The sequence below is a fragment of the Giraffa tippelskirchi genome, chromosome 13 (assembly GCF_054371585.1).
Source record: "Giraffa tippelskirchi isolate mGirTip1 chromosome 13, T2T-mGirTip1v1.2.pri, whole genome shotgun sequence".
In the NCBI taxonomy this organism is placed as follows: Eukaryota; Metazoa; Chordata; class Mammalia; order Artiodactyla; family Giraffidae; genus Giraffa; species Giraffa tippelskirchi.
In genome coordinates this window covers 14,541,203-14,568,646 of record NC_137287.1, presented here as the reverse complement: position 1 = coordinate 14,568,646, position 27,444 = coordinate 14,541,203, and the positions used below count along the sequence as shown (strand labels likewise).

Sequence of the window (27,444 nt, the reverse complement as noted above, 5' to 3'; positions counted from 1 at the left end):
CAGTGCTCTGCTGCCCGGCCCTCCTCTTGTTCTCTGATGAGCTGCTTGGGGATGGCCTTTGCAGTTGTGCTGTTCCTGACTGGTGAGTGGGGGTCCTCGGGGCTGTGAGAAGCCTTGTTGTGGGTGGGGGAAGTGGTGCTCTCTGCCTGGTAGGGCAGGCAGGAGGAGCTGAAGGAAAAGGAAAGGACTCCTGTCCAGTCTGGTGTGGTGGGAGGAATGGCCTGGAATCTAGGGAGGGGCAGGAGCTGGGCCAAGCTGAGGGAAGTGGGCTCATGGGTGATGCTTGGGTGGAAGGTGAGCTGCTCTCCAGGTTGCCCGTGGCTTCCCTCTCCCTTCCTCTCCTGGGGGCCCTGGAGTGGGTGCTGGGAGTGAGGGGCATCTGCCCCAGGGCCCCTGGGAAGGGAGGCCACACCATCCACAAGAGATGGGAAGACTTTAGTTTAGAGGCACCTGCTTGGTCCTGCACATCTCCTGAGTCTTTCCAGCTTCTCCTGAGAAATGGGAAGGTCTGGCTGCTCTGGGTACCAGAGTCTGGGAATGGCTGCCCCCTTTATCCCCTGGGGCTCAGACCCGCCCACTTCACTCTTTGATGTCACCTCCCTGGCCCCTGAGGCACCTGAGTCTGAGTCCCTTGGTATCCTCTACCTGTCAGATCACAGGGTCTGCTTCCAGACTAGGAATAGATTCACCCTTTGTGAGGAAGATGTCGGACGTGAAGTTCCCTTGCATGTGGCCCCAGTAAGGGCACGTACCCTAAACATCTGGCCTCTTCCCAGAGCCCCAGGGTTCAGGTGTCTGGACCCTCCTTGTCACTGCCTGGCTTGATGCCTGGTCTTCTTAAAGCTTCCCTACTCTTGTGGTTGGAATCAGCTCCTCCATCCAGAGACAAACAGGCTTCTAGGAGGAATGGAGAGGAAAGGTGATTGGTTGGGGGAGAAAGGACTGGGAAAATCTCTTGAAATGTAAAGTGTCTTCCCCTGGGGCTTTCTAGCTTAGCCACTGGTATGAGTCAAGAATCCGGAGAGCGAGTTGGAATCCTGGCTGCACGAGTGACCTGCTGTGTGGTTCAGAGTCAGTCACTAAATGCTAAAGTCACCTGCTAAGGCCTGGGCACTGGTTCCAGGCACCAAGACAAGGCAGGTGTTGTTGTCCTTGTCCTCCTAGAGCCTGGCACCAGGAACGAGGACACGGAGAATACAAAATGACAAACAATAAATTACAGACTTCTAAGTCTGTTCCCCAATCCTAATGGGAAGATGGAGTAGGACAGTTTTTAAGTGGAATGACCATACATCCTAGCTTGCCTGGAGGCAGTACCAATGTCCCTGGTGTAATTATTAATGGTGTCCCCTCCCCTCTTGGAAGGTCCCAGTTTAGACAATAAATTGTATGGTCACTTTATCTTTAAGGGATATTCCTGCTCTATATAACCTACCAGAAGGTGACTGGCCTAATTTCAGGCTGTGGGTGAGGGGCATTTCTCTGGATGGTTGCCCTCTGTATTGTGATTAGACTATTTTTAAGGGAGGAGGAGACACGGGAACCACACAGGTGGCAATAATAAGAATGCCTTTCTCCTGGGCAGATGGGGAATTAAGTCTGAGCGTGGTGGGTGTCAAGACCCCGAGAAGTCAGGGGTCCAAAGGAGAAGGGGCTTCTCTGACTGTTCTCCCCACCCCCACCTCCCTGTATTCCTCAGGCTTGGCTTCTTATCATGGATTCAACTTGGATGTGGAGGAGCCCCTGGTCTTCCGAGAGGACCAAGCCAGCTTTGGCCAGAGCGTGGTCCAGTTTGACAGATTTAGGTAGGCCCCTCCCACTTTTCCCAACTCCGCCCCCTTGACCTGCAGGCTGGCATTCTGATTGCTACCACCTGGAGGAAGGGCAGCATGGGCTACAAACCTGTTCACAACACCTGCATGAGGTGGGCAAGGTTAGGGTCTGCTGTACCTGGCTTGCCCAGCCTCTAAGGATCTGTGCTGTATTCCTGGTGCATGAAGGAGTGTGACACTAAATAGCAAACAGGAAACACCAGGATAACAGAGAGGGAGGGCCTGTAGAAGAAAGGGAGATAAAATCTTTTTTCCAAGAACAGGAGGCCTCATAATTTTATTTTGCATTGGGATCGGCAAATTATGTACATACCCTGCCTCCAGAAGGGCACATTCTTGGGTCCCAGAGACAGGGGCCCAAGAGTTGAAGTCACAATGTGATGCAAGCATAACCAAAGTCTGGGAGCCACAGGAAGGGAGACATCAAACCCAGGAGGGAATTCCAGGAGGACTTCACAGAGGCGGTGGCACTGGCAATGACCCTGAGAGCACAGGAAGTTTCAGTTAGCCAAGAAAAAGCACACAGAGGTCACTGAGTCCTAAATGTGCATCTCTCCTTTCTCCCTCAACTGGCAGGCTGAAGACATGGAAGCAGATGTCAGGCCCTAGAGTTTTATTTTCTCTGTTTTGAAATATGACACAGAGATTGACATGCACGAATCTAGAAGGTCCACCTCAATAAATTTTTGACATATGTGTATCCAGGTAACTACCACGTAGAACAAGATGTAGAATCTCTCCAGCACTTCCCCCCACTGGCTTCCCTTGAGCCCCACATGACCACACAACACCCAACAAATCCAGACAGCTTCTGTCCCACTTACCATCAATTTGTGTTCAGGCCCTATTTTTTTCAAAAATGAAACCCTTGACTGTCTGCTGTTCACCAGTACTTTAGTCCATGGGGTCGCAAAGAGTCGGACACAACTGAGCGACTTTCCAACCAAGTATACAATACATATTGGATGACATTCTGATTGCTACAAAGCAACTGTTTTTCCTGGTTTCTGCTGAGTCATAATGAAAATGTTGAGCTAACATGTAAGGAATGGGTTGGGGTAAAGAAAAACCTGTAGATTAATAGTTTAAGACAAGAAGTTTATTTACCCGATTGTGCCAGAAGAAACCAAATGGCTACATCTCCAGCCACCTGATTCAATGTCATCCTCAAGTCTTGGACAAACAAGGATTTCAGGTTTCCATAAGGGAATGGTCCTCTAGAATGAATCTTTAAAGGTCAATTCAACAAGTCTTGCTGGGCTAATCAGTTAAAATACATTAGTATTTGTCTAGTTTTCTCATCTGAATAGTGAGATTGTTGGTAGTGAGAACATTTTTCCAAATTAAAAAATTCTCTCCTCTCAAGGAGTTTTGCAACTAAACAGTTGCATTTATAAATGGATATAAGTGATATGAAGCAATTTCTGATAAAGCTGCTTTAAATTGCATTGCTTATCATATTTAAATTATCCAATTTGGGAATTTCCTTGTGGTCCAGGGGCTAAGACTCCATGCTCCCAATGCAGGGGGCCCAGGTTCAACCCCTGATCAGGGAACGAGATCCCCCATTGCTACAACTAAGACCCGGAGCAGCCAAATAAATAAATAAAATTGTAAATAAATAAATAGTCCAATTAATTACAGAATTATCTATTGGCTTTAGGACATTTTTCCATTTAACTTGAGGTGACCTATTTCTTGGAATGATGGCTTGCTCAGAATGATGGCTCCTAGGAGACAAATTGCACTGACTTGTGGTTGGGAAATGCTACTTTTTGTTCTGAATAGTTTTATTCTGAGTGAATGTTAAAACACACACACACACACAAACTCCAAAACTATTTGCATACACAAATACACGTATATTTATATACATGCACATGTACCCAAACAGACAAACAGAAAGCCCAGCATGGCCTTTCAGCCTCTGTGGGTCAGACTCAGTCCCTGATTTTGAACAGCCTCACACAGGCCGAGGCCAAGAGCTCCCCTCATGAAATCTCACTTCCCCATGACACTTCTTCACCCAAAGCACCCCATGCCCCCACCCCTCCTGTGACTGTCTGTCCTGTTTGTACCTCCAGACTCGTGGTGGGAGCCCCCTTGGAGGTGGTCACAGCCAACAAAACAGGACGTTTGTACGTCTGCTGGCCTGCCACCCGTCAGTGTCAGCCCATCTCGCTGAACAGTGAGTGACTTGCCCCAGGGACTGGGTCCTTCAACCCTCCTACACAGGACTGCCCCCTCCTCAGCCTCCAGCCCAGACTGTCCCCCCAAGTGAGGTTGTACCCGTGGGTGTGACCCTGTGTGTCTGCCCTCTCAGTCCCCTCAGAGGCTGTGGACATGTCCCTGGGCCTGTCCCTGGCAGCATCCACCCATCTCTCCCAGCTGTTGGTGAGTGTTTCTGGCTTCCTGGAGGGTCTTGAGGGAGAAGCAGAGTGACGGGGCGGGCAGAGGAGGCTGGGGCTGAGGGAAAAGGAGGGGGAGTGTTCTGGGGGCCCCCTCACCCACAGCTCTGCCCCCAGGCCTGCGGCCCGACTGTGCACAAGGCCTGTGGGGAGAACATGTACATAAAAGGCACTTGCCTCCTGCTGGGCTCCCACCTGCAGATCATCCGGACGGTCCCCGCCACCCTGCCAGGTAGGTCCCCCAGAGACACCAGTTCTGGGTGGAGCGCGTGCTGGAACCACTCATGTGAGCAGAGCATGAAACTTGGGTTTCCACCTCCTGGATCTTTGTTTTCCTGGGCCTCTTGTGCCCCGGGCCCCCTCCCAGAGGGCTCGGCAAGCTCAGCAGGGGCTGGGGGCACAGTCTGGCCCAACAAGAAGTGTAGTCACAGCAGGACCTCTAAGCTGGGATAGCCATGGTGACTCTGATTGGGCAGGAAGCAGCCTCAGGGTGCTGCTGCAGGAGGCATGAGGGTCCCACATCAGCCAACAGGTGCAGGGGTGCCTCCTGGTTTCCAGAGGAAGGGCTTTGGGTGGTGAAAATGTGAGGTGAGGACTATAGGTGCAAGAATCCAAGAGGGATCATTCTGCTAGTCTGCCAAGACACCCCCAGACTCACTCTTCCCCTTACAAGGGCAGAAAAGGACCCAATCACGGGGAGTGTGAGGCACAATTTTGCCAGCACTGATGGCTCCCACAGAGAATGGTGCCTAGACAGGCCCTACAGAAATCTCTCTCTCTGAGAATCAGTCTTTTTTCTTTCTTTCTTTTTTTTTTTTTTTTAAATTTATGGCTATGCTGAGTCTTCACTGCTGCACACGGACTTTCTCTAGTTGTAGTGAGTAGGGGCTACTCTCTAGCTGCAGTGTGAGGGCTTCTCATTGTGGTGGCTTCTCTTGTTTCAGAGCACAGGCTCTAGAGCACATACAGGTCTCAGGAGTTGCAGCACATGGGCTCAGTAGGCGCAACTCCCGGGCTCTAGAGCATATGGGCTTCAGTAGTTGTGGTGTATGGGCTTAGTTGCTCTGAGGCATGTGGAATCTTCCCAGACCAGGGATCGAACCCAAGTATCCTGTATTTCAAGGCAGATTCTTAACCATTGGGCCACTAGCGAAGTCCTCTGAGGGTCAGTCTTTATAAATTCATCTTCTGTGTCCTTGGGCAGGTGGCTTCATTCCCTGGTTCTCATTGGTAAAATGGAACTTAATAATTGAGGTGGTTATTAGGATTAAAAAGATTTAATATACATGTCTAAGTGCTTAGACTCCAGCCTGGCATGTGTATGTGATTGCCTTTATGACTGATTTTCTAACTGAAGACTATCTGTTTGGACCAGGAGGAAGGCACAGATAAATAACCCCGTGCGTGGCATCAAAGGAAACAGTGGGCCCCCAGTGAGAGCCAGGCACCACACAAGGCATATGTTTTGTTGTTGTTGTTGTTTACTTATCTATTTATTTATGGCTGCACTGGGTCTTCACTGCTACGCAGGCTTTCTCTAGCTGCAGTGAATAGGGGTCACTCTCCAGTTGTGGTATGTGGGCTTCTCACTGCAGTGACTTCTTTTGTTGCGGAGCACGGGCTGTAGAGCTTGGGCTCAGTAGCTCTGGAACACAGGCTTAGTTGCCCAACAGCATGTGGGTCTTACTGCCCGGACCAGGGATCAAACCCATGTTCCCTGCATTGGCAGGCAGATTCTTAACCATTGGACCACCAGGGGAGTCTCAAGGCATATGTTTTGGCCCAGAGAAAGCACAAAGCCCACTTCGTGGGCTTTTAGCCAAAAGCGAAGCAGCAGCAGAAATAGCCCCCAGACAAAGTTGTGAGAGCAGAGTCTACAGAGGGGACAGATAGAGTGGCAAAGACTCTCGTGGGTCCCAGGCCCCACCAGGGATGTCTGTGCAGCAGGGCAGGAGAGGTGGCTTTGAACACTAAGTGGTAAATGTCTTCTCTTAGATGTTAAGGGGGCTCATGAGGTGTGATATCTGATGAAAATGGACATACATGTGTAAAACTGGTGCAGACAAGGCAGGTTTGAATAGATGTGGAAGGACTGTGCGCCAGGCAGTGCTGGGTACTGGGTGCTGGGTGTGCATCAACTTCTAGGTCCTCATAGGATCCTAGTGGAGGCCAGGATGATCCCCATTTTATAGATGAGAAGACTGAGGCTCAGAGAGATGAGTTTCCACTTTAGGAAGTGGCAGAGCCCAGAGCTTGAACCAACCTTGCCTGATTGGCTTGCTTCTTTTTCCAGAAGGCAGTCAGCTACAGCCAGGTGCCTGCTGTGGGATACAATAAAAAGAGCAAGAAACAGAAGTGACATTGCAAGGGCGCTGGCCACAGGCCTGTTCTGAGAGAGCGTGTGGAGGGGGAGGGGGATTTTGTCATGCAGCTAAAAATGTTGGTACTAGTACAGGTGCGGTTACAGAGGACACCAGCTACCCAGCTTGGGGGCACCTAAGCACACACTCAGCCACCTGCCGTGTGGGTGGCTGGATTTCCTAGTGGCTGGATTTCCTAGTCTTCAAGGAAGCGGGGAGGAAAGTGACCTTCCATTCTTCCATTTCTTCTCAGCACTGGTGATAGTTGAGCAAGCAGGGTCAGGGAGGAGTGAGGAGCTGGGAGAAGGCATTTTTGCTTCAGTGACCTGAGGCCAGCTGCCACAGCTCAGCCTCACACCTCAACGTTGTGGTGGCCTGATCCCCCAGCACCCTGAGACCAACACAGGATGTGGGGTGCTGGTAGAGGCATCAGCTGGGTTTTGCACGGAGACCACAACCCCCTACGTAAGTCTGGGGACAGCCTGAAATGTCTTATTTCTTCATGTGCATATGCTGTGTCTCTCCACTACTGTGTGGACCCCACAAGGGCAGGAATGAGATGTTTTATAAAGCTTTGGTCTTCAGTCAGATTTCCCTAGAGACGGACTCTGAGGTTCCCTTGAGAATATTCTCAGGAGCAACTCCCATGAGAGTATGAGGGACGCAGGACTGAGTAGCTGGAGAGGGTAAACTGTGAGAGGCCTCCGTCGCCCCACCGGGAGCTTGGAGCATGGCTGGGTAGAGGTTGCCCCCTGGACCAGGAAGTGTAACCTTGAGCAAGACACCTCCCTTTTGAGTAGGGTGACACCTAGGGAGGAACTCCACTGGGAGCCATTGACAGTCAACTCCCTACAGCTGGGAATGAGCACCTCCATCCTGATGGGGGACAGGGCTTGGGAGCACACCTTAGCATCTGCTCCAGGTGTGTCCCTGGGCACAGAAAAATGCCTGGTATATGATGATGATGGTGATAACAACTGCCCCTTATGGGGTCCCAAGCCCTGTCTTAAGTACTTTATGTACATCTTCATTCCTTTTTTAAATTGCAGTAGGACTCCTTCACATTGTTGTGTTAGTTTTTGCTGTACTACAAAATGAGTCAGCTATATGTATACATATATCCCCTCCCTCCTGAGCCTCCCTCCCGCTCCCCCATCCCACCCCTCTAGGTCATCACAGAGCACTGAGCAGAGCTCCCTGTGCTGTATAGGACACAGCGTGGAAAGGAAAGGGTGGGATGAATGGAGAGCGTAGCACCGACATATTCATTCCTTTTATCTTTGCGATAATCCTGTGTGGGTGCCCAGGTGGCTACATGGTAAAGGATCCATCTGCCAAGCAGGAGACAGGGGTCCGATCCTTGAGTCAGGAACGTCACCTGGAGGAGGAAATGGCAATGTTTAAGTATGTTGCCTGGGAAATACCGTGGACAGAGGAACTTGGTGGGCTACATTTAGTCCAAAGGATCGCAAAGAGTTGGACACAACTGAAGTGACTTAGCATGCGCGCACACACACACACACATGCTCCACAGTATCCCTGACGTATGTAATCAATAAATATTTGTTGACTAACAGAGTGAGGACCCCACCCGGCTCCCATACTCTGCTTCTTTCTCCCCTTTTGTAAACCTTGTGGGAGGAGGGGAGAAACAGGGACTCTGCTAAAGGGAGAAGGGGCTGAGACAACAAATTTGGACCTCTTCTGTGGATAGTGTGGGGATTGGTCCCTGTGCCAAGAATGGCTCTCTGACTTTGTGGAGCAGAAAGGGTTTCTGGGCCCCAGGAAGTGGCTGGGACCCACATATGAGTTTCTTTTTTTTTTTAATTTATTTATTTACTTTTGACTGAGCTGGGTCTTCGTTGCTACACACAGGCTTTCTCTAGTTGCAGCAAGTAGGGGCTACTCTCCAGCTGTGGGGTGCAGGCTTCTCATTGCAGTGGCTTTTCTTGTTGCAGAGCACAGGGTCTAGGGTGCGTGGGCTCAGTAGTTGTGGTGCACAGCTTAGTTGCCCGAGGCATATGGAATCTCCCTGGATCAGGGATCAAGCTAGTGTCCCCTGCATTGGCAGGCAGGATTCTTAACCACCAGACCACCAGGGAAGTCCCCTCAAACATGCATTTCTGATTCCTCTCTTCCTCTCTGCAGAGTGTCCAAATCAAGAGATGGACATCGCCTTCTTGATTGATGGCTCTGGCAGCATTGACCAAACCGACTTTAAACGGATGAAGAACTTTGTCAGAGCTGTGATGGACCTGTCCAAGGACAACAATACACAGGTGAAGACTAGGCCCTCTGAGGCCTGAGGAGTGGGATGGGGGAGGGTCTACCTCTGGGAAGGCCAATCTGGGAGGCTGCCTGGCATCACTGGGGGCTGGATCAATAGGCCTGTGCCTTGAGGAAGCTAGGGTCCAAGGTCAAGACATGGTCCCCATGCAGGGCCAATTGGAGACCTGACCAGAGAGGAGGTTCCCCCATCACATTTGCTATGTCCCCACATGCCACAGGAAATAGGTTTTTGCTATTTAAATATATTGAAAGGAATATCAAATAATTTTGCTGTGAAATTTGACTGAAGGTAACTTGGCCGAATAATTGATGATTTCTTTATCATGTTTTCCATATAACTCATGATTTATCTTATTATTTTTTTCCCAGTAACCAGTGTATATATGTGTATGTGTGTATAAATTCTTGTGGCCCCTCTGTCCATGGGATTTCCCAGGCAAGAATACTGGAGGGGATTACCATTTCTTTCTCCAGGTTATCTTCCTTACCTAGGGATCAAACCCGCGTCTCCTGAGTCTCCTGCATTGGCAGGTGGATTCTCTACCATTGAGCCACCTGGAAGCCCATAAATTCTTGAGAAACAAGGAAATATAGACTTCAAATTGATTTCGTGTATTATAAAAGTTTTTTTAATTCTAAATTTAACAAATATGGAAGTCGGCAAGCTTATTCTTTGTAAACTATGAAAGAAGCAGTATTTAGCTTTGATTTTCCAGTTTTCTTTTTCTGGGTTTCAGTATATACTTGTCAGGCCTCAAAATCCCATGAAACATGGTTTGTAAGCGCAAAATTATTCCAAAATTTAAAACTTACTAAAAAAAAAAAGCAACTCCTGAGCTCCAGGGCCCTTTTCTTGGCCTTCACAGTTCTCGCTGATGCAATATTCAAACCTTCTGAAGATCCACTTCACCTTCAGCCAATTCCGGACCATTCGGAGCCCTCGGAAGCTGGTGGATCCCATCTCCCAGCTGAATGGTCTGACATTCACAGCCACCGGTATCCTGAAAGTTGTGTAAGCTCCGACCCCCACTGCCTGCGTATAAAATGTTTCCCCGCCGCTATCTGGGGCCGGTCTGCCCAGCCCTTTCTAGTGTTTGAAGGAGGATCTGGAGAAAAGGGCTCACGGCGAAGCGAGGGGGCTGCAGGCAGGGTCTTCCTGGAGTGTTTCTGGTCCCCTCGCTGGTTGCAATCCCCTGAGCCAGGGCGAGGGCCGAACTCCTCTGCGGTGTGTTTCCCCTTTGCCTGGCTTTGGGTTGGCTGGACTCTGAGCCCACCTGGGTTTGCTTCTCAGTTCCCATTCTGGCTCCCAGCTTGCTACCTGGGTCACCGTTGGAGTAATCAGCTTTTTCTAAGTCTTGGAAAACTGTCAGATGAGGATAAATTCACAATGTGGTTGGAAAGATTAAACAAGATAACATGAACGCAGTGCTTCTGCCCAAGGAGTGCGAGATAGATGGCTGTGGATTTTATTTTAAAAAAAAAGATGCAGCTCCTCTTTACCTCCCTGGAAGGGACTCAGGGATTATTGCCAAGCGTCTTCTTTGTGCCTTTCTCCCCACTCAGCTCTTTTCTCTTCCTCATCCCTCATCTATTCTCACTCTCTATGTACTACCACGTGCCTGCCCAATCCTGTGGGCCAGGTGGCCCGGGAAGAAAATGGCTTAGGTGCTGGGGCCAGTAATTTTTGTCAGTATGAATCCATGTCTTATCTGCGTCTCAGGATACCAGGCCTCCCCAGTCTCTCCAGAGGAGCTTCTAGTGCTGCAAATGATTGCTTCCCAGAATCTCAGTAGAATCACCCCCTTTCTTCCTTGACAGGAGAGAACTATTTCACAGTAAGAATGGGGCCCGTACGAATGCCAGAAAAATCCTCATTGTCATCACAGATGGGGAGAAATATAAAGACCCCCTGAAATACACCGACGTCATCCCCGAGGCAGAGAAAGCCAACATCATCCGTTATGCCATTGGGGTACATCCCTTCCTCCTGGCTCCCCCAGACTCAGCCTTCACCTCCCCCGGGTAGAAGGGCTGGCGGGCCCCTCTTCCTCATGTGCCTCTCTGCCGCAGGTGGGAGATGCTTTCCAGGCACACGTGGCCAGGAAGGAGCTGAACACCATTGGCTCCAAGCCTTCGGAGGACCACGTGTTCAAGGTGGACAACTTTGCAGCACTCAGCAGCATCCAGAAGCAGCTTCAGGAGAAGATCTTTGCAGTTGAGGGTAAACGGGGAGTGAGTTTGGGTGTCAGAATTAAAGAGCTGAGACCCAGTTGTCCCCCACAGTCCCGAGGATCTGTCCCTACTTGAGCTGTTGTTGTTCAGTAGCTCCGTTGTGTCCGGCTCTTTGCGACCCCATGGACTGCAGCACTCCAGGCTTGCCTGTCCTTCACTATCTCCCGGAGCTTGCTCAAACTCATGTCCAGTGAGTCGGTGATGTCATGCAACCATCTCATCCTCTGTCACCCCCTTCTCCTCTGTCCCTCAATCTTTCCCAGCATCAGGGTCTTTTCCAATGAGTCAGGTCTTCACATAGGTGGCCAAAGTATTGGAGCTTTAGCTTCAGTCCTTCCAGTGCACATTCAGGGTTGATTTCCTTTAGGATTGACTAGTTCGATCTCCTTGCAGTCCAAGAGTCTTCTTTCTGGATCCCTACTCTAGCTCGCCCCAAATTGTTATCAGAACCCAAGCCCCAGACCACATTCTCCTCTCTCTGCTCTGAATCCTCATGGTCTCTAGGTCTCTGGGAGCCTGAATGACCCATTCCCCCCACAGGAACGCAGTCGAGGACAAGTAGCTCCTTCCAGCATGAGATGTCTCAAGAAGGCTTCAGTTCCATCCTCACAATGGTGGGTGGAGCATGTGCTTGATTAAGAGTCTCAGGCACCAGCCCAGGGCTGGGAGCCGGGACTCAGAATAAACAAGAAAGTGGACTTGATCCTCAAGCTCACTGTCTAGTCTGGGAGAGACACACAGGCAGTGAATATAGGTGTTTGAAGCACAGCAGAGACTGGGATAGCTGAGGTCCCTGCTCTCCTGGAATGCATAACTAGTGGGAGGAGATGATAAAAAAACAAGAAATGAAAGACTTTCAGATGGTGCCAAGCACTGCAATAGAAAAAGAGAGGTGATCAGAGGAGGGCTAAGGAATAACCACTGAGGCTGAATGATGAGAAAGCGCGAGGCTTGGAAATATCTAGGGAGAGATTGCTCCAGGTAGAGGAAACAGCAGATGCAAAGGTCCTGAGGCAGGAATGGGGTTACTACACTAGAGTGAGAGAAGGGCCAGCGCAGCTGGAGCAGAGAGAGCTAGGGGCAGCATAGAGAGAGGGCTGGAGAGTTGAGAAAGACCAGACCACGAAGACCAGAGAAGTGATGATCATTTTAGTTCAGTTCAGTTCAGTCGCTCAGTTGTGTCCGACTCATTGCAACCCCATGAATTGCAGCATGCCAGGCCTCCTTGTCCATCACCAACTCCCGGAGTTTACCCAAACTCTTGTCCATTGAGTCGGTGATGCCATCCAGCCATCTCATCCTCTGTCATCCCCTTCTCCTCCTGCCCCCAATCCTTCCCAGCATCAGGGTCTTTTCCAATGAGTCAGCTCTTCGCATGAGGTGGCCAAAGTATTATGACGATAGAAACAGACAATTGTCTGAAAGGAGGTATGTGTTCAAAATATCCAGAAGGATATTATCCAGAATAATTTTTATTGATGTATTTATTTGGCTGCACCAGGTCTTAGTTGTGGCATGTAGGATCTAGTTCCCTGACCAGGGAATGAACCCTGGCTCCCTGCATTTGGAGTACAGAGTCTTAGCTACTGGACCACCAGGGAAGCCCCTTACCGAGAATAATTTTGAGGGCAACTGAGGGGGACGGAGAAATGGAACAAGGTTTGTCATGAGTTAATCAGCGATGCTAGGTCACGGGTACTAATGGGTTCATTACGCGTTCCTTTTGACTTTTGTATATGTCCTAAATTAGCCATAATCAAGAGTTTGAAAAGGCAATAAACAAAGTCTTCAGTGGAGGAAATGCCTAGCACTTTCTGAGGGAGCCTAGGAACATCTCACAGATGTAACTTTGAGATTGACTCTTCCAGAGAGAGAAGCTGAGTCCCAGAAAAAGCAGAGAGGAGTGTCCAGGTCAGAGGGTTGGTGTGTTCTGGAACACAGGGTAACTCCATAGACTTGATTACGAAGGATGCTAGCAAATGCCACTCTCGGGGGTTTGGTAACAGGGAATCACCTTGGTTTGCCAGCAGGGTAGTGGCTGCACATTTGGGTTTAAAAAGCCCAACTCTGGGACAGTAGATGAAGCAGAGGAGAACAAGCGAGGAGGCAGAAAGGACAGTGGGTGAGAGGCGCTGGGGTGACTCTGACAGTGGCAGTGGGGATGGACTGAGAGATGTAGGAGTCAGGGACACGAGGCTGCTGCTGAGAGCTAGAAATGACGAGATAGAATTCCAGATGAGTGGGCGGAGTCAGCGGCAGGCATTTCTTCAGAATAGGCTGTCTTCTTCCCACCTGCTCACCCTGGAATCCTTTCCTCCCAGGATGGACCGGTTCTGGGGGCTGTGGGGAGCTTCAGCTGGTCTGGAGGTGCCTTCCTGTACCCCCAAAATAGGAAACCCACCTTCATCAACATGTCCCAGGAGCACGTGGACATGAGGGACTCTTACCTGGGTGAGACAAGGCTGCGGTTGGGGGCTGGGCAGGAGATGGGCTGCCTGGGAAGGACAGGGGCCCGGGGGTGGGGCAGCCTCAGTGCTGAGCCCTGGCCCCTTCAGGTTACTCCACAGAGCTGGCCTTTTGGAAGGGGGAACAGAGCCTGATCCTGGGGGCTCCCCGCCATCAGCACACTGGGAAGGTGGTCCTCTTCACCCAGGTGTCCCGGCAATGGAAGCCGAAGGCTGAAGTCACAGGGAGCCAGGTTGAGTGTGGACGGGGTCTCCAGGGGCAGAGGAGGAGGAGAGAGCAGGGTGCGGGGGCTGGGTGCGGGGCCCATGGGGGAGGTGTTGATGTCTGGGGAGAGGCGGGACCTGGCCCAGGGGGTGTGCCCCTGGTAGAGGGCAGACAGGATGACTCCAGACTCTGCCCTCCAGATCGGCTCCTACTTCGGGGCTTCCCTCTGCTCCCTGGACGTGAATGGAGACAACAGTTCTGACCTGATCCTCATCGGGGCCCCTCATTTCTATGAGCAGACCCAGGGGGGCCAGGTGTCCGTGTGCCCCTTTCCCCGGGGGGTGAGTAGCTGATGAGACATGGGCTGAGGGGGTCTGGGTGTGGGTGGAGGGGTCGCCTGGGGTGGGACCTGACACTATTCTCATTCTGCAGAGAGCTAAGTGGAAGTGTGATGCTGTTCTGAGAGGGGAGCCCGGCCACCCCTGGAGCCGCTTTGGGGCAGCCCTGACAGTGCTGGGGGATGTGAATGGGGACAGGCTGGCAGATGTGGCCATTGGGGCTCCGGGAGAGCAGGAGAACCAGGGTGCTGTCTACCTGTTCCATGGAACCTCAGAACTGGGCATCAGCCCCTCCCACAGCCAGGTGAGGCCCCCCCCCCAGCCTTCAACCTCTTCTGTTCACCTCCTGTCCAGTGTCTGAGCTTCATCTGATGCCACCTCCTGTCCCGGTCTCGGCAGTGACCATTCCCCTGCTCCTTTTAGTGGTTTATTTCCCTGAATTGCCCCTGGCCCGGCTAAGCACAAATGCTCTCTCTTCTCTCCTGTGACTCCAAACAGACTTCAAACTGTGTGGGCAGCTTAGTGGTTAAGAGATCACAGGCCCCAGGTCAAATGCCTGACCAGCCCTGTGGGCTGTGTGGCTTTAGGCAAGTGACTGACTTAGCCTCTGTGAACCTTGGTTTCCTTCTGTGAAACATCAAAGGATGAGCAAATTCCATTGACTTCTTGTAAAGATAACTCGAGGACAGCACTAAGCTGTCCATTCCTGCAATATTTATGAATGAATGTATAGAGGATGAATAAATGAATTTGTTATGCTCTCTTCATTACGCTTTGATTTTGTCATTAACTTGCATCCTCAAGGTCCTCATTGGACCAAAAGTGCTCCGATCTCTGTCTGGGAATCCTGGGGACCTCATTTTGTTTGCTCTCCACTCCTCTCCTCCTTTTTTTAAATTTTATTTTTTTATTATTATGTGCCCTGTGACATGTGGGATCTTAGTTCCCCAACCAGGGATCAAACCCGTGCCCCCTTCACTGGAAGCGTGGAATCTTAACCACTGGACCACCAAGGATGTCGGCCTCCTCTCTCTTCAACTACTCTATTCAGTGTCCTTTCCAAATCTTCCTTCTCAAACCTTTCCCGTCACCTTTCCGTGACTTGCACTTCTTTTTTCTCTCTCGGGTCAGCGGATCACAGGCTCCCAGCTCTCCCTCAGGCTCCAGTATTTCGGGCGTTCACTGAGTGGGGGTCAGGACCTCACGCAGGATGGACTGGTGGACCTTGCTGTGGGGGCCCGGGGACACGCGCTACTGCTCAGGTGACAACTGCCCCCTTCTGCCTTGCCTGCCCCTGTGTCTGATTCACCAAGCCAACCCCTCCCTTGTTCTCCCCGCCGGAGGCCAGAGGCCGGTCCTCAGCCCCTTATGCACCCTCAGGAGCCTGCCGGTGCTGAACGTGGACGTGACTATGAAATTCACACCCCCGGAAGTGACAAAGGCTGTGTATCAGTGCTGGGATGAGCTGACCACCACCATGGAAGCTGGGCAAGCCACAGTCTGTCTCACCATCCACAAAAGCTCACAGGATCACCTAGGTGAGCTTCCTCCTGGTAGACCAGACCCTTACTTCCCAGAGGCGCCCCCTCACCCAGCCCTATCCTCAGGACAGAATGGAGCCAGGAACCCAGATCTCACCTCCACATCCACCCAACTGCCCTTCTCCTTCCCTCTTCCCACACCCAGGCCTTTAGTTTCCTTCTCCAGGATACATCGGAGATCTGCCCTCTTTTCCACCTTCCCAGAGGACAAGGCTTCTCCATCCCACCCACTTTGAGCTGTGTCCAGGGCTATTCTTGCTCCTTCCCACCCACTCTGCACTGGGAACTACCTTGACTGGTCCTGAACACAGTTCACCACTGCTCACCCGCTCCCATGTTGCATTTATAAAGACTAAAATTCTCGCCCACTGTGACCCCGCTGATTTGGCCCCTCTGCCTCTCCAGTCTCCCTTACTCCAAGCACTCCCTCCCTTTTTTTTTCTGGCCACACCACAGGTCTTGCTAGATCTTAGTTCCTCTGACCAGGGATCGAACTCCAGCTCCCGGCAGTGAAAGCATGGAGTCCTAACCACTGGTCCGCAGGGGAATTCAGTCCATACACTTATAAAATTTTTATTTATATTTGGCTGTGCTGGGTCTTCCTTGCTGTGCGGGCTTTTCTCTAGTTGCAGTGCAGAGGCTTCTCTTGGTGTGGAGCACAGGCTTTAGGGCGCAAGGGCTTCCGAAGTCCCGGCAAATGAGTTCAGTTGCTCCACAGCATATGGGATCTTCCAAGATCAGGGATCAAACCTGTGTCTCCCGCATTGACAGGCAGATTCTTCACCACTAAACTACGCAGGAAGCCCCCTCCATATAATTTTTCATTAATGTACCAGCCTCCCTCTCCCTTCTGGTCTTAGCCACCGTTCCCCAAATATGGGATTTTCCCCTCCCCACTTTTCACCTGACCCCTGCTCATCCTCTAGGTTAGAGCTCAGACAAGGTCCATCCAGGAAGGCATCTCTGATCGCCAGATCTGAGTTAGCAAGCCCTGTCTGGTACCACTGAGGATCCGGCCCTTGCAGGGATCACGCTGTGATGTTATGTCCATCGTGCTGGTCTCCATTTCTAGGCTGTGAGCTCATGAGGGCAGGGACCATATTTCTCCATCTTCTCCACCTGTATCCCAGCACCTGGTACAGTTTGTGGCCCACAGAAAGTGCTCATCGAATCTCCATTGCATGAAAAAATGAAAACAGAACCTTCGCGTTTCTCTCACTTTCCGTCTTCCGTCCCTTCTGCTTCAGGTGACGTACGAAGCTCTGTCACATACGATCTGGTGTTGGATCCAGGTCGGCTGATTGCTCGTGCGGTTTTTGGTGAGACCAAGAACTGGACTTTGACTCGAAGAAAAACCCTGGGGCTGGGAAAGCACTGTGACTCCATGAAGCTGCTTTTACCAGTGAGGACTGTGGGTTGAGGGAGAGGGAGGAAGGAGCCCAAGGCCAGCCTCTGACACCTCCACTCCCTCCTGAATGAGGCAGGAAAGGCGGGGAGCCTGGGGCGGGAGAGGGGAAAGTTGGGGCTGGGGAACTGGGTTTTTGCGGCATGGATGCAGTGGAGGAGAAACCCTAGGGATAGCCAGTAAGGAGGAGAAGAGCAGGTTCTTTAAAGCCCCTTCTTCTCCAGGACTGTGTGGAGGACATGGTGAACCCCATTATCCTGCGACTCAACTTCTCCCTGGTGGGGGAGCCCATCGCCTCATCTCAGAACCTCCGCCCCGTGCTGGCAGTGGGCTCCCAGGACCTCTTCACGGCCTCCGTGAGTCTTCCTAGGAAGTCCCAGGGACATGCTGACTCTCGCTGTGTCTCTGTGTGCTGAAGAACCTAGGGTGGCTCCCAGGTGCCCACGAAACCACATCAAATCTAACATGCTTCTACCCCATTACCACAGCCTGGCCCAGCTTGGAGCCCTACCCACATCTCGGCTGATTATCCACTTTGCCCCAACATTGACTCTCTGGTTCTCATTCTGCAGACCCTTTGAACTTTTTCTTTTATTTTTCAAACCCACATTTTAATTTATTTATGTTAATTATTATTATTATTATTATTTTTTGACTGTGTCACTTGGCCCATGGGATCTTGGTTCCCTGAAAAGGGATCCAACCTGTACCCCCTGCATCGGAGTATGGAATCTTTTTTTTTTTTTTAGGTATAGTTGAATTGGGCTTCCCAGGTGGCTTTAGTGGTAAAGAACCTGCCTGCCAGTGCAGGAGATGTAGGAGATGAGGGTTCGATCCCTGGGTTTGATTACAGGGTGGGGAAGATCCCCTGGAGGGGGGCATGGCAACCCACTCCAATATTCTTGCCTGGAGAATCCCATGGACAGAGGAGCCTGGAGGGCCACAGTCCATGGGGTCACAAAGGGTGGGACATGACTGAAGTGACTTAGCATGCACACACACACATAGTAGAATTATAATGTTGTGTTAATTTCTGCTGTACAACAAAGCGACTCAGTTATACATACATATACATTTTTTTCATATTCTTTTCCATTATGGTTTATCACAGGATATTGGGTATAGTTCCCTGTGCTATATGGTAGGACTTTGGTGTTTATCCATTCTGTATATACCAGTTTGCATCTGCTAATCCCAAACTCCCAATCCAATCCTCTCCCTTTCTCTCCCACTTGGCAACTACCAGTCTGTTCTCTATACCCTTGAGTCTGTTTCTGTCTCGTAGATAGGTTCATTTGGGTCATATTTTAAACTCCACATATAAGTGATATCATGTGGTGTCTGTCTTTTTCTGAGTGACTTCACGATCATCTCTAGTCAGATGCAATTTTTTAAATTGGAGGATAATTGCTTTCCAATGTTGTGTTGGTTTCTGCTGTACAACATGAATCAGCTATAAATATACATATATCCCCTCTCTCTTGAGCCTTCCTCCAGCCCTCCCATCACACCCCTCTAGGTCATCACAGAGCACCAAGCTGAGCCCCCTGTGTTATATAATAGGAAGCATGGAGTCTTGACCATTAGATTTCTGGGGAAGTCCCCCAACTTTTCTCATTTCTACCTCTATGTCTTTGTCCATGTTGTCTGTCTTTCTTTTTCATGTTACAATTCCTTTCTGTTTTCAAGAGGAGGCACTGTCCAGTGACGACAGGTAGCTGTAATTGCTCATAGTGTTCCTAGTAAGGGCAACATAATAAACAGATGAAGACACGGTTTGGCAGTTGATTTCTATATCCTTCCTGCATGTCATATTTCTTATCTGGAAAAACATATTCTCTCCACCTCAAAGATCTCCTCTCATCCCCAGAGCCCCAGCCTTACCTCCTTCTCTTTTGAAAACCATGCTCAGCACCTGTCACTTCTCTGGCCTCCTACTGTATCACGGTGATCCCAGGCCAACTACCACGTGATAGCCATCTGCCTCTGCTTCTGTGGATCCCTTGGGATTGTAGGTTCCTTGAACGTAAGAACCACCATGTCTAGTTCACCTGCAGTTGCCGCCTTTCCGAGTGCAGAACCTGTCTCATTATCGACTGTTAATCATGTTTGCTGAATGCTTGTTCCAGTTGAATTTGACTCCTCAACTAAATGTTACATTCTTTGAAGCCAAGGATCTTGTCTTCTCTTTCTTTCATATTCTAGCTGCCCCTCCCGCATTGTCCGCCCTCCCCTCTCCTTGCCAGAGTCTAGGACAGTGAGTGCTAGGACAGAGTCTAGCACAGGGTGGGCGCTCAGTAATGCTCAGTGTTGACGAGTGTTCCTAATGAGACTGGGGATGGATTGAGACACGGTTGGGAAGAGAATGTACTGTTTTGCTGCAGCTCCCCTTTGAGAAGAACTGTGGGCAAGATCACCTTTGTGAAGGGGACCTGAGTGTCAACCTGAGCTTCTCAGGGTGAGTGAGCTCTGTCTCCTTTCATAGCCATACACTATAGCTTTGGGGGCCCCCATCCTCATAGGATGGGAAGCCCCTGTGTTTCCCTTTGCCTCTCCTTCTAACAAAGAAGTGCTTTTGATTGGAAGGTCATCAGCCCATAGCTCATGCGTTCCCACAGCCCTGCCCCCACTCCTGATTCAATTCCAACCTATTTCCTCGGAGTCTCTCTCCCAATCTTGTCCTTCCTTGTTCAGGCTGGAGACCCTGGTGGTGGGGAGCTCCCTGGAGCTCAATGTGACAGTGACGGTGTCCAACGAGGGCGAGGATTCCTACGGAACGGTGATTAGCTTCTACTATCCAGCAGGGCTGTCCTATCGACGCACGTTAGCAATCCAGGTAAACAGCTCCCTTGGGCTTCAGTGGCTGGGACCTCTCTCCTGTTCTGGATTATAATAGGTTCCTTTTATTTTTTCTATGATGAAATATATAACACACACAAAGAGAGAAGTGCATGGGGCATATGTATAATTTAATAACTAAATATTAAACAACAGTCTATGCAATTAACATCTAGATCAAGAAATAAAGCACTCCAAAGGTTTTTTTAAATAATAATAAATTTAAAAGATGGGGAGGATTTTCCTGGTGGTCCAGGGGTTAAGACTCTGCGCTGCCAATGCAGGGGGCAGGGGTTTGATCCCTGGTCAGGGAACTAAGATCCTACATGCTGCGTGGCAAAGTCAAAAGGTTAATAAAAAGAAAAAGAAAAGAAAAGAAATAAAGCACTTCTAGCACCTCCAGAAGCCCTTTATATACCTTTCCTCATCCTAACCTCACACTCTCTGCAAAAGTAATTACTATACTGCCTTGTAATACTCAATTCCTTGTATTTCTTTACTACCCATAAATATATCCCTAGATAATGCTGCTGAGTTTTGCCAATATTTGAACTTTATATAAATGGAAACTTGTTCAGTTCAGTTCAGTTCAGTCACTCAGTCGTGTCCGACTCTTTGCAACCCCGTGGACTGCAGCATGCCAGCCTTCCCTGTCCATCACCAGCTCCCAGAGCTTGCTCAAACTCTTGTCCATCGAGTCAGTGATGCCATCCAACCATCTCGTCCTCTGTTGTCCCCTTCTTCTGCTTTCAATCTTTCCCATCATCAGGGTCTTTTCCAATGAGTCAGTTCTTCACATCAGATGGCCAGTGTATTGGAACTTCAGCATCAGTCCTTCCAATGAATATTCAGGACTGATTTCTTTTAGGATTAACTGGTTTGATCTCCTTGTAGTACAAGGGACTCTCAAGAGTTTTCTCTAACACCACAGTTCAAAAGCATCAATACTTCGGCACTCAGCTTTCTTTATGGTCCAGCTCTCACATCCATACATGACTACTGGAAAAAGAATAGCTTTGACTAAATGGACTTTTGTCAGCAAAGTAATGTCTCTGCTTTTTAATATGCTATCTAGGCTGGTCATGGAGAAGGCAATGGCACCCCACTCCAGTACTCTTGCCTGGAAAATCCCATGGACGGAGCAGCCTGGTAGGCTACAGCCCATGGGGTCGCTAAGAGTTGGACACGACTGAGCAACTTCATTTTCACTTTTCCCTTTCATGCACTGGAGAAGGAAATGGCAACCCACTCCGGTATTCTTGCCTGGAGAATCCCAGGGATGGTGGAGCCTGGTTGGCTGCCGTCTATGGGGTCGCACAGAGTCGGACACGACTGAAGCGACTTAGCAGCAGCAGCAGCAGCAGGCTGGTCATAGCTTTTCTTCTAAGGAGCAAGTGTCTTTTAATTTCATGGCTGCATCACCATCTGCAGTGATTTTGGAGCCCAGGAAAATAAAGTCTGTCACTGTTTCCATTGTTTCCCCTTCTATTTGCCATGAAGTGATGGGACCGAATGCCATGATCTTTGTTTTTTGAATGTGGAGTTTTAAGCCAGCCTTTTCACTCTCCTCTTTCACTTTCATCAAGAGGCTCTTCGATTTCTGCCATAAGGAAGCATATTGTATGTTCCTTTTTTCTGAAACTTTTAAAGTATTGTTGATTTACAATCATATTAATTTCAGGTGTACAAGATAACAATTCAGTATTTTATAGATTACATTCAATTTAAAACTATTATAAAACATTGATTATATTCCCTGTGCTGCATAATATATCCTCGTATCTTATTTATTCTATAAACAGTAGTCTGCACCTCTGACACCTGATCTGTATGCTCTGCCCCCCATTCTTCTCCCCGCTGGTGATCACTAGTTTATTCTCTAGATCTCAGTCACTAAAGCGTGTCTGACTCTTTGCGACCCCACGGACTGCAGCACACGAGGCTTCTCTGTCCTCCACTATCTCTGGGAGTTTGCTCAAATTCACGTCTGTAGAGTTGGTGGTGCTATCTAACCATCTCATCCTCTGTCATCCCCTTGTCCTTTCCCAGCATCAGGGTCTTTTCCAAATGAGTCAGCTTGTCACATCAGGTGCCCAAAGTATTGGGGCTTCAGTATCAGTCCTTCCAATGAATATTCAGGGTTGATTTCCTTTAGGATTAACTGGCTTTCCTTCCCTAGATGGTCTTAATGTGATTGTGGTTGACTTTTATCAAACTTTTCCTTTGCATTTAGTATCTTATGTGTGTATCACGTTTAAGAAGTACTTCCCTACTCTATGGTTATACAGACCTTCCCCTCTATTATCTCCCAAGAGGTTTATAAGTTTGCCTTTTACATTTAAGTATTTAATTCAGTTGGGATTTATTCTAACGTATGGAGTGAGGTAGGGATCCAGTGTTTGTTTGTTCATTTGTTTGCTTGTTTTGTATGGGCCAGTTTTCCCAGAACCATTTACTGAGAGCTTCCCCTAAGGCTTTGCAATGCCACCACTGTTATGCATCAAGCCTATATATGCATTTGGCTAAGTTTTTAAAAATTCCTTCTCCTCTGAAGCAACCTGGTTGGCGTCCCCTGCGCCTGGCATGTGAGGCAGTGCCCACGGGAAACGAGGGCCTGAAGAGCACCAGCTGTAGCATCAACCACCCCATCTTCCGTGAGGGCATTAAGGTCAGAGCTTCCCCCAATTCTCATTGCTCTTCTCCCTCGTCCTGACCCCATTTCTTTCTCTCTCTCCACCATGGCCCTCCCCATCCTCAACCCTTCCTTCTTCTCCCTCAGGGCACCTTCATAGTCACATGTGATGTCTCCTACAAGGCCACCCTGGGAGACAAGTTGCATCTCAGCGCCAACGTAAGCAGGTGAGCTCAGGCCAGGTAGGGTGTGTCCCTCTCTCTCCTGTTTCACGCTCCAGCCGGAGACTCTTCCTGGATTCCTTCCCAACCAGGCACTCTTCTCTCCCTCCAGCGAAAATAATAAGCCTACATCCAACAAGACTACCTCCCTGCTGGAGCTCCCAGTGAAATATGCTGTCTACACAGTGATCAGCAGGTACTTAATCCCTGTCCTCCCCTCGGACCTTCCTCCAAGCCTAGTACCTCCCCCTGCAAGCCTGCCTGCTCTTTTGAGGGTGGGTATCTAAGCTAGCCCCTCTGATTTCTCACGTGGGAATTCTTGTGATCAGCCATATATTTACAGCATAGCACCATAGCTTCCCTGGTGGCTCAGATGGTAAAGAATCCACCTGCAATGCACGAGACCCGGATTTGATCCCTGGGTTGGGAAGATTCCCTGGAGAAGGGAATGGTTACCCACTCCAGTATTCTTGCCTGGATAATCTCATGGACAGAAGAGCCTGGTGGGATTCAGTCCATAGGATCAAAAAGAGTCCAACACAACAGAGCAATTAAGCACACCATGTCCCATAATTCTCTCTCTTTTTTTTTTTACTGCTATATTTATTTGTTATTTGTTTATTTATTTTTGGCTGCACTGGGTCTTCACTGGTTTCTCTAGTTTTGGACATCAGGGGCTACTCTCTAGTTGCTGTGGCTTCTCTTGTTGCAGAGCATAGGCTCCAGACAAATGGGCTTCAGTAGTTGACACACAGGGGCTCACAGGCCCTAGAGCATGCAGGCGGCAGTAGTTGTGGTGTACGGGCTTAGTTGCCCCAAAGCATGTGGGATCATCCCAGACCAGAGATCGAACCTGTGTCCACTGCGTGGGCAGGCGAATTCTTATCCACCGCTCCACCATATCCCATAATTCGTGGTTCTCCTCTGATGAACTGACCTGCTGGTGAGACACACACATACCTTGCCACCCCTGTGCATCCTCTGTTCCCTCTCCAAGGTGCAGACTTCCTTTAACATGAAGCCAACTCTAGCCTTTGTGCCAAACACCCATACGCTGGACTGAATCTACTAGATTCAGAACTGAGGCTTTTCTGAATACTCTGAAGTGGGGAACTTGTCTCCAACAGGATATGGTCTGTCACCACAGAGAGCAAAGAAAGGTCAGGTTTTCATAAAACTCAGGGGAGAACAGAGATGTGAGAAACTGTCGGGATGGTTTGTAAGAGCACAAGGCTCAGCAGGCCATAGGAAGGGCAGGTGCAGGGCTGCTGCTCTGGGTTCTGAAAGTGGGGGAGGGAGTGGGGACAGGCCAGGCTGGGGGCAAGACCAGGAGCCTCACCTACCTGGCTAAATTCCAGATACTTTAGAGTTGGTCAGAAGCTTATAATATTGCCATGGGACAGAGTTTGATGCTGCTGCTGATGTACCAATTTTTAGGGGAACTGGAGAGGGAGGTCAAGCAGTGTCATTGTCCTTCCAGACTCTATGTGTGAATTTCCCCTTCTATCCATGGGAAAACATTAAAACTCACAATAAGAGCTTACATTTATATCCTTACAACATGCCAGGCCTTGTTTTAAGTACTTTACATGCATTTACATAATTTAACCCTTCTTTTAGTAGCAGTGTTAGTTGCTCAGTTGTGTCCAACTCTTTGTGACCTCCAAGGACTGTAGACCACCAGCCTCCTCTGTCCATGGAATTCTCTAGGCAAGAATACTGGAGTGGGTAGCCATCCCCTTCTCCAGGGGATCTTCCCAACCCAGGGATTGAACCTGAGTCTTCTGCATTGCCGGCAGGTTCTTTACCATCTGAGCCACCAGGGAAGCCCAACCCTCCTATCAGTTCTATGATACAGTTACTGTTATACCCCCCTTTTAAATATTTATTTATTTGGCTGCACAGAGTCTTAGCTGTGGCATGCAGGATCTTTCAGTTGCCCTTGTGGGGTCTAGCTCCCTGACTGAGGCTAAAGTTGAGTCTGCACAGGCGCATGGGGACCATCACCGATCCCCTGGGTCACCTGCGAGGCCCCTTCCCAGCAAGCTAGGGTGCATCTAAGGAGGTCCCCCGGGCTGTTTTTCACACACAAGCCCTCTCTCTCTCCAGGCAAGAAGAATCCACCAAGTACTTCAATTTTTCAGCTTCTGACCAGAAGAGCAGAAGAGAAGCTGAGCATCGATATCGTGTGAGAGGCCAGGGAGTATCCATGTCTGTCCCTCCTGTGGGGATGTAGGGAGCTGGTAGGGGAAGGATGGAGAAGAGCTGGGAGCTGGAGCCAGGAAAGGGATGGGACTTGGGATGCTCCAGGGACCACAGTCATGATTTGTCTCTGTTTTCTGCAGGTGAATAACCTGAGTCAGCGTGATCTGGCCATCAGCGTTCATTTCTGGGTCCCCGTCCTGCTGAACGGTGTGGCCGTGTGGGATGTGGCGTTGGTGGCCCCTTCACAGGTGCCCACCTGCCTTCCATCACTCCCCAGAGTCTGATCCCACAATGCCCATACCCTCCAACCAGTGGATCATCCTGTAGCTATTTCTCTCTTTCCCTAGAGTCTCCCCTGTGTGTCAGAGAGGGAACCTCCCCAGCAGCCGGATTTCCAGACCCAGATGCCAAGCAGTCTCGTGCTGGTGAGAAAGGTCCCACCGCAGGACCAGCTGGGCAGTGGGGGCTCCCGGGAAATGGACTGCTAAGCTTCAGAGCCATGTTTATGTCCTCTGATGGTTTATCTATTCCCCATCCCCAAATCAGCTAGATTTCATTCTCTTTTGTGGTTCCTGCTTAACTGAAGATTCTCTTCAACTTCACTCCTCTCCTGTTCCCAGGACTGCTCCACCGCTGACTGCCTGAGGTTCCGCTGTGACATCCCCTCCTTTGGCGTCCAGGAGGAACTTGACTTCATCCTGAAGGGCAACCTCAGCTTCGGCTGGGCCAGCCAGGTACGTCCTTCCCTGACTCAGGTGGGGCCTGAAATGTCTGTGCCCCTCCTCAAGCTAGGGTGTTTTTCTATCCCTGAGCTGCCTGTGTGCCCCCCTGCCCTCCACAGAGCTAGTTCCCAGCTCTCCCCTTCTCTTTTGCAGTTGCTGCAGAAGAAGACATTGGTCGTGAGCATGGCTGAAGTCACATTCAACAGATCTGTGTACACCCAGATTTCAGGACAGGAGGCATTTTTGAGAGCCCAGGTAGTGACCATGTGGTAGGCAGCAGCCGGGCTGGTCAGAGGGCTCCTGATGCTAAGTCTGTGATGCTGAGTGGTTAGGGGGTGGGGGGGATAGGGCTTGCAAGTTTGGAGAGAGGAAGGATGGATGGAGGCCCCTGGATGGGACAATTGTCCCTAAGCCCATGAGGGCTTCTGTATGTCACCTCTTGAGGCAGAGTCTGATGAAGGAAGAAAGGGAGTTAAGGACTGGGAAATTGAGGGACTTCCCTGGTGGTCCAGTAGTTGAAACTCCACACTTCCAATACAAGGATGTAGCGGGAGAGGGTTCGATCCCTGGTCGGGGAGCTAAGATCCCACATGCTGTATGACGCAGTCCAAAAAAAAAAAAGGGAATGTGGGAGGCCTGATACTTTCTGACCCCAAAATCCCCAAATCAGGTGGAGATGGTGCTAGAAGAGTATGAGGTCTACAACCCCATGCCCCTCCTTGTGAGCAGCTCCATGGGAGGACTGCTGCTCCTGGCTCTCATCACAGCCACCCTGTACAAGGTGAGTGTTTTCATCCCACTCCTGAGACCACCAGCATCCGGCCCTGCCCTCCCACAGACAGGATCGTATAGAGGGAAGAACTCAGATAGCGGAGTCAGGCTGGTCTAGGTACACATTTTGGCTCTTACTCACTGTTTAATGTCAGGCAAGTTGCCCAACCTCTCTGAGCCTGTTTCCTTATTTTTGAAATGATAATAATGCCTCCATCACAGAATGGCTGAAACAAGACAAACATGAGGCCAGCATATGCAGAATGTATGAATGATGTGTACAGATCAGAGCTTGGCACACAGCAAACACTCAGTTGGTGATAGCTGTTGTTCATATAAGTGTTCTGACACACAAATACAAGGCTGCTTAGTTCCCTTCTGTCTCAGCTTCCTCCTACTCCCAACTTCCCATTCTGCCCTCTTATCCAAATTTTCTCATTTATTTCCCTTCACAGTGTGGCTTCTTCAAACGTCAATACAAAGAAATGATGGATAACAAGCCTAAAGACACTGCTCCATTCAATGGGGAAGATATCCACAGTGAGACTCCAGATCCACCTTTGTCCGAATAATCCACATTCCCATTTATGTCTATTCCCATTGGCTGACCTTGGCTTCATCTACCAACCCACTTCCGGGGAAATAACTTCTGCGGGGACTGGCCCAAGCAACTTACCAGGTGCCAAGTCATCTTCCCAAGGGGTCAAAAGATTTTTATATTTTTCCGTATCTACCAGACTTCTTTGGTGATGACCCACATTTCACAGAAGCGGGCATGATGCCAGTGTGAATTCTCTTATGTATAAGAACTGTCACATTAAATGAGGATGCTTATAAGATAACTATGTTGAAAGGAAGAGCTCTAATCCAGGAACCTCAATGCTGTTCTAGGCGGGTCGGGCTGCTCGTGGGTACAGGTGTTTTCTCACTCTCTCAATAGACTGGGACCTGTGAGCATAAGTGCACTGTAAGCAGTGTTA

At 49.8% G+C, this 27,444-nt stretch overlaps 1 protein-coding gene across 1 annotated transcript; it reads left to right on the top strand.

Annotated features, from left to right (window-relative positions):
- ITGAD (integrin subunit alpha D) lies at positions 1-27,303 on the top strand. Its single transcript, XM_081558188.1, has 30 exons — positions 1-82; positions 1,700-1,805; positions 3,917-4,020; positions 4,156-4,226; positions 4,358-4,472; positions 8,749-8,879; positions 9,756-9,901; positions 10,708-10,861; positions 10,960-11,110; positions 11,662-11,735; positions 13,443-13,572; positions 13,677-13,819; positions 13,992-14,132; positions 14,224-14,433; positions 15,261-15,391; positions 15,510-15,667; positions 16,918-17,072; positions 17,300-17,431; positions 19,460-19,533; positions 19,770-19,911; positions 22,468-22,581; positions 22,693-22,772; positions 22,879-22,962; positions 24,876-24,954; positions 25,112-25,219; positions 25,319-25,396; positions 25,592-25,705; positions 25,847-25,948; positions 26,364-26,474; positions 26,920-27,303. Exons 1-30 carry the CDS (start codon positions 37-39, stop codon positions 27,034-27,036), a joined length of 3,501 nt encoding a protein of 1,166 aa, XP_081414314.1. The 5' UTR covers positions 1-36; the 3' UTR covers positions 27,037-27,303.
- Positions 27,304-27,444: the final 141 nt, after the last annotated feature.

Coding starts and splice junctions, on each gene's coding strand:
- ITGAD (XM_081558188.1), top strand. CDS start 37: ATGAGCTGCTTGGGGATGGCCTTTGCAGTTGTGCTGTTCCTGACTG. Junction 22,582..22,692: donor TCTTCCGTGAGGGCATTAAG/GTCAGAGCTTCC, acceptor CTTCTCCCTCAG/GGCACCTTCATAGTCACATG. Junction 25,706..25,846: donor GCTTCGGCTGGGCCAGCCAG/GTACGTCCTTCC, acceptor TCTCTTTTGCAG/TTGCTGCAGAAGAAGACATT.